The following is a 6,225-nucleotide window of genomic DNA, read 5'->3' as shown; positions in this document are numbered from 1 at the left end:
GAGGAGGGTGACCCTAAATGAAATGCCCTACAATAATAGGGAGAGAGAACTTTTGAACCTTCCTCCAGCAAAAAGACAGGGCATCAAGTGAGGGATTGGGTTACTATCCCAGTCAAAACTCTGACCCACAATTCTTCCTGTCTGAAAGAAATGCAGAGATGGAAATGGAGAAGAACCTGAGGAAAAGGTCCAGCGACAGGCCCAAAGTGGGTTTCAGCTCAAGGGGATGCCCTAAGATTTGACACCTTACTGAGGTTATGGGGTGTTCACGAAAAGGGACCTATCATGACTGGCGTCCAAAAGACCCAACCAGCTGAAAGAGTCAGATGCAGATATGTGCACCCAACCAATGGACAGAAGCTACGACTCCTGTGTTGAATAAGGGGCAAGCTGAAAGAAGCTGAGGAGGAGGGCGACCCTGTAAGAGGACCATCAGTCTCAAATAACCTGAACCTCCAAGATCTCTCAGACACTGGATCACCAACCAGGCAGCATACACCAGCTGAGATGAGGGCTCCAACACATAAATAGCAGAGGACTCCCGGGTCTGGGTTCAGTCAGAGAAGATGCACCTAACCCTCAAGAGACTGAAGGCCCAGGAAGTTTAGAGATCTGGTGGGGTCAATGGGGTGGGTATGATGGAGACATACTTGTGGATACAGGAGGGTGCCTGGGGGGACAGGGAGGAGGTAGTAGATGTAGAACTGTCACCAGGAGCGGAGAGGGAAGAGGGTGGGCCAGGAGGGGAATAAAATCTGGAGTATAAAAATAAACTAATAAATTAATAATAATAATAATAATAATAATAATAATAATAATAATTCCTGAATGGTTCATCATGTTCCAATAGAAGGACACATAGTCTTGAACATATAGGCAACACAAATGGGAATTGATGGGTCAGGAAAAATTAAAAAGAACTCAAAGTTAGGGAGATAAGGAAGGGTGGATGGATCTGGAAAGAATTAGGCAAGGGTAAATAAAGTCAAAGCACATTGTACAAAATTCACAAAAAATAAAAAGGTTTTAAAACTACATTTGGCTCTTCAGTCAAGGCTGGTTTACATCCATAGGAGGCCTCTCTTTTTCTGACAAGAGAAATAGTGGTAAAGGGGTGAAACAAAGAGACTGGGAGGAGAGGAGGGAGAAGCTACAATTGAGGATATAAAGTAAATGAAATAATAATAAGTTTTGTTCTTTGACAATTCCATGCATACAGATAATGTGATCTGATTATCTCCTTGCCATTCTCTTGTTTTCTTCCCCAAAACACCATCTCTTTACTCTTTACACATCTCCTTCCCATATTTACAAGTTTTTGTTTTGTTTAGTCTCAGCAATGAAGGGGGTGGGGGATTAGCTGGCCTTAACACTTACTCCTGACATACTGGCATCTAACACACTGTAGGAGAGAGGGTGTGACAGTACTCCTCACATGCCTACCATAGAGCATACACCAGGCTGTGAACTTCCAAACTCTGCTCTAGTTTAACTCTGTGAGATTGATGTTGCCCTTCTACCCTGTCCTCCATTCTCCTTTTGATGGCCCCAACATCTTGTTCTCTTATGCTTTCTTTCCCTTCCCTCTCTCTCCAGCCTTTCCCCGTTGGTCTTAATGACTTGCTCTTCACAGTCATTCACTTGGGAGCATTCTTGCTATCTGAGCTTTTCCTCTTTTCTTCCTTCTTTCTCTAAACGTTTTTTCTGTAGTCAGCAGAACCATGAGGTAAAAAGCATCCTGGAAACCAACTGCTGGCTCCAATGTCCCAGAGATCAACCACAAAGCCCCTGCCTGCTATGATTTCCATATAAAATCTCACCACAGGCACATGTGCTTTAACATTTGGTCCTCAGTTGATGCCACTGTTTTAAGAGACTGTAGAATTTTATGTAACAGGACCTAGCTGGAAGATGTAGGACCACCGGAGTGGACCTTCCACATTATGGGCTAGCATCCCTATTAGCCTAGCTCTGTGTTCATTGGACAATTAACAAACTGCACAGTTAATTCCAGCCCCCTATGATGGGGTCCCAGCACCAAGCCTTCCCTACCATGATGGGTTTAATCTTCTCAACAAGTTGATTCTGTCAGGTGTTCTGTCACAGTTATTTGAAAAACAGTTTTTGAGCTCAGATCCTTCACCTTGACAATTGGCAAGTAACTGTGATGTTCAAATGGTAAATGGGGAGCCTACCCAAGGAAACTAAGCTTGCCTCTCATCACACTCCTCCAACCTCTCATGTTCACTCCCTCTCCAGTTTTATCTTCTTTCTCTATTCCTCAGTCAAACACACACCACCAACATAGATACGTTGTAATGTCTTATGTTAGTCTTTGTTAATTTCTCAGGGGGAAGAAACGGCTACTCAAATTATCAGGGTCATGGTCCATTGCCTATAGGCAATTTCTGCCAAAAAAAAATCAATCAATCAAGCAAACAAACAAACAATAAAACCAGTTACTTAACTTGCTAGGCTTTCAAGATCATTGTCCACAAAATAGGTATTATGTTATTTAGTGTTAATTTCTCTAAAAAACACTTACCTTGCCAAGGTCTCAAGGTTATCTTCTGTAAATTTAAGACACTAATGTCTGTCTGATAGTGTATTTACCTTACAACCTAACTTACACTCAGTAAGCAACATCTTTGTGTAAACTGTTAATCATATCAATTATTACTTGGTAGCTGTAAAAGTCAAACATGGCCTCAGTGAATCTGGAGACAAAAACATGTGGTCCAGTGTAATACAGGATTCTGAAACCAGATTCCTTTATCTCAGAGGTCAGTGTGAAGACAATTGACATTCACTGACCATCATTAGGTGTCCCTTGTCTCATGTGCATCATTATAACTTAACACTTCACGGTCTCATATCCCAGCACCTGTGTACACCTCTATCTACATGTTCAAGTCCTCTTCCATAGAGAACCATGGTAATAGTGGATGAGCACCCCTCCACCAATCTTCTCATTTTAATTTGTTCATATCTGTAAAGTCCTCATTTCCTTCTAAGGTCATATATAAACAAACACAAGAGTTTGTAGCATAAACATTATGGGAGAAATAAACAATTCAACACCCAGCAGTCTTTAATGTTTATTGAGTCATCAAGAAAAGTAAAATTACACTGTAGAAAAATGGATAGACCTGGATCACATCATGTTAAACAAAATAAACCAACCCCAAAAACCAAGTATCATGTTTGTTTCATAAGTGTAGCAGGTATCTATCTTCACAATATCTTTTTTCTGTCATTTATTCATTGTTCATCTTATCTATCGACATTATATCTATGATCAATTTATTATTATCTATCTTCTCTGATTACATTGTATCTACCATCTCTTTGTTACCTATTTATCTGTCTTTCTCATATCCACCTTAATGTATTGTACCTGTCATGAAACTACAAAAAGGGTAATTTCTTGGAGGTAAAGAGGTCCAAAGAGTTGGAGAACAAGAAGGACATTGGGAGATGAAAAAGATGAATATTTAATTTGTATTTGTGCACAAATATCAATCTGTGCACACAAACAAGAGGAAGAGGAGATTATTTGAAAGGAGGAAGAAGACCCACAGGGGAAAGAAAGAAGGCCAAAAGGAGGTAATGGAAACAAATATAAACAAAGATCAATTATCTATGTGTATAAAATGCCATGATAAACATCCTTATCTGGAAAGTCATCTAAAAACAGTATGTTTTAACAAAAATAAACCTGCATTTGCTTGGGGAAAAATTAGTAATGCCTCTTGAAAACTTTCTCTGCACCAGAGCAGGACTAAGGTCTTGGGACCAGAGCATAGGCCCAATGCAAACCTATTCTACAGATGAATAAAGTGAGGAACTTGAATGAGGGAACTTTACTGTGTTCTTAGATTGTGGAAGTGAGACCCAAATCAGAAAAGATCCTTTAAGACTGACCATTGAGATACAGATGAAAGGATGGAAAGGGAACAAGGCAGACTAGCAGGAAGAAGGCACTGAGGCAGCAGATGAGACAGGCAAGGTGAATAGCTACCTGAAATACATTGAAGGGAAGATCTTGAGAGAGAACACAAGCCACAACAGCATGGTGGGAAGCAGAGAAATAAAGGATGCATCAAGGTGACAGAGGATACAGGAGATGGTGAAGAACTAATAATTGCATCATCAATCTGTTGGTAAGGAAGCAAGCACTTACAGAACAAGCCTTCTCGGAGTTATTTGGATTTTTTTATTGCCCTGAATAGACGGGCCATAATTTATGCTAAGGGCTCTCCATTAACAGCACAAAACTGGTTAAGACTTGGGGTATAAAATGAGTTGATATAGAATGAGAGACAAATTTAAGATGTTTTGGTTTCAATCAGTACATTCATTTTAGCCACATGGTTGACTTTGGTGATCACTGAGTTGTGTTCTAGCATTAGGGTACCCTGTGGCTTATGAACAAAACACTTTGCCACCTTTAGCTCTGGTAACTCATTGTCCTGAATGATGTTGTCAAAGACTTTCTCTGCAGGTCTCTGGACATTGGTTCAGTTATAATCGCTAAAGAAAATGCAATTTTATCAGTGGCATAGTTGAAGGGAACAGAGAACATCAAGCCAGGTGGACACTTGGGCCCTTGTAAAACAGTACACACAGTGCCCTGGAAGCTACAGTACTTCTTCACAGAGAGACAGCTAATGGTGGATTTTGGAGAGAGCACAGGGGGTGGTTCTCTGCAAGTAGTGCCTGAAAAAGAGGAGGTACAGGTCACTATTGATCTGCACAGGTAGCCTTGGCTCTTGAAGAAGACTAGAATATCTAGATCCATCTTCAGCCCACTGTGTGGGCTCAAAGAAAGCTACTTCTTCCACAAGAAACCTAGATGTAATCCCACTGCTTAGGTAGTATTTCTATTATCTATGCTTACTGTGTGAGTATTTGTTTATCTAATGATGGCAAATCTAGAGGCAACTGTTCAGACCTAAGGCAACTGCTCAGATCCAAGCAAGGAGTTAGTTATTACATCAAATATCATGTATCTGTCAGAGTGCACATCATATTTCATTCCATGTTTTCTGCATCTTCACACTAAGTCACCAAAAAAGAGTTTTCTTCCTGCTTGTTTTACAGGTCAAAGTCATTCAACTCCACATTATGTACATCTGGTTCCCTTTTATATGGAATTCTTTATATGATGCCACAGACTTCAGGACTAGTATTCTTTCCTTGTGCTCTGTAACTCTGATTTACCCAGTTCACAGTTTAACTGCTTGGTAACAAGAAAACTGAGTTCACTGCCTATGAGCAAGGGAGCTGTGAGAAACTGTTCAGCACTGCCATGTGATATGCAGAACACAGTAGGGAGGAGTGTGCCACCATCAAAACAGTGGCACCTACTTCAAGCTTTAAGGAAACCACAATAGTCTGAGAGAAGGAGCAGGTCCTCTAAAGATAAGCTCATTCGGGTGTGAAATTATCAAGGAAAAACTAAAAGTACTGCATTTTTTAAAGTACTGTTGTTGCTAAGCAGCAAAGAATACTTGCTGCATTTTCAGAGGAGCAAGGTTCCATTCTCAGCACATGCATTTCAGCTCACAATCATCTGTTACTCCAGTTCCCCATGATCTAAGGCACTCTTCAGCCTCTGCAGCACAAATAGTACACATGCATATATGCAGGTAAAATACATATTATACACATACACACACCCCACACACACATACACATATACATGTGATAAAAAAATCACTTTTAAAACCAAAATCATTAAAAACTTACTTTAAACTACTATTAGAACACTTGCAGTGACATCATGAAAGGAAAGCTGAGGAGGCTAAAACTGGCTGCATCCATCTGATCTGCCATTACACACTAAGCATTGGCACTGAACTGGAAGCTTCTATAGGACACCCACAGATCACATATGTGGCATGAGGGTGCCGTAGGGCAAAATGTTCGAGTACAAGACAAGAATAAATCTTACAAAGGATCCTTAAAGGTCATGTCTGTGTTGTTGAATATCCTGTACTCTGTCTCCGAAGTAGGCTGACTTGTTCACCCTTAGGAAGTTCCCATGTTTCCTAAGAATGAAATGAAGAGCAACTCTGAATGTCATGTAATAGACATATCTGCGGTCAGCAGTGAGTGAAGACTACTGTCATGTGAGGGCCTGATGGGGTAGTCATTCACTGAATACTCTTTAATTACAAAAAATTTCTCAGCCCTCTGCCCCTCTGGGCCCTCAACAAACAT

The 6,225-nt window shown here is 40.5% G+C and overlaps 1 protein-coding gene across 1 annotated transcript in view; it reads right to left on the bottom strand.

Moving 5' to 3' along the window:
• Positions 1 to 3,084: 3,084 nt before the first annotated feature.
• The window catches only part of Pla2g4c (phospholipase A2 group IVC), a 96,326-nt gene continuing 93,185 nt past the window's right edge, over positions 3,085 to 6,225 (bottom strand). Inside the window, exons 16-17 of the mRNA NM_001393690.1 lie at positions 5,957 to 6,053; positions 3,085 to 4,719 (exon numbers count right to left, since the gene is read on the bottom strand). Coding sequence (NP_001380619.1) covers positions 5,966 to 6,053 — 88 coding nt within the window. The 3' untranslated portion in view covers positions 3,085 to 4,719; positions 5,957 to 5,965. The remainder of the gene's footprint in view (positions 4,720 to 5,956; positions 6,054 to 6,225) is intronic.

Source organism: Rattus norvegicus, chromosome 1 (genome assembly GCF_036323735.1).
Source record: "Rattus norvegicus strain BN/NHsdMcwi chromosome 1, GRCr8, whole genome shotgun sequence".
Taxonomy (NCBI): Eukaryota; Metazoa; Chordata; class Mammalia; order Rodentia; family Muridae; genus Rattus; species Rattus norvegicus.
Note: the sequence above shows the minus strand (reverse complement) of the source record. Positions and strands in the feature narration are given on the sequence as shown.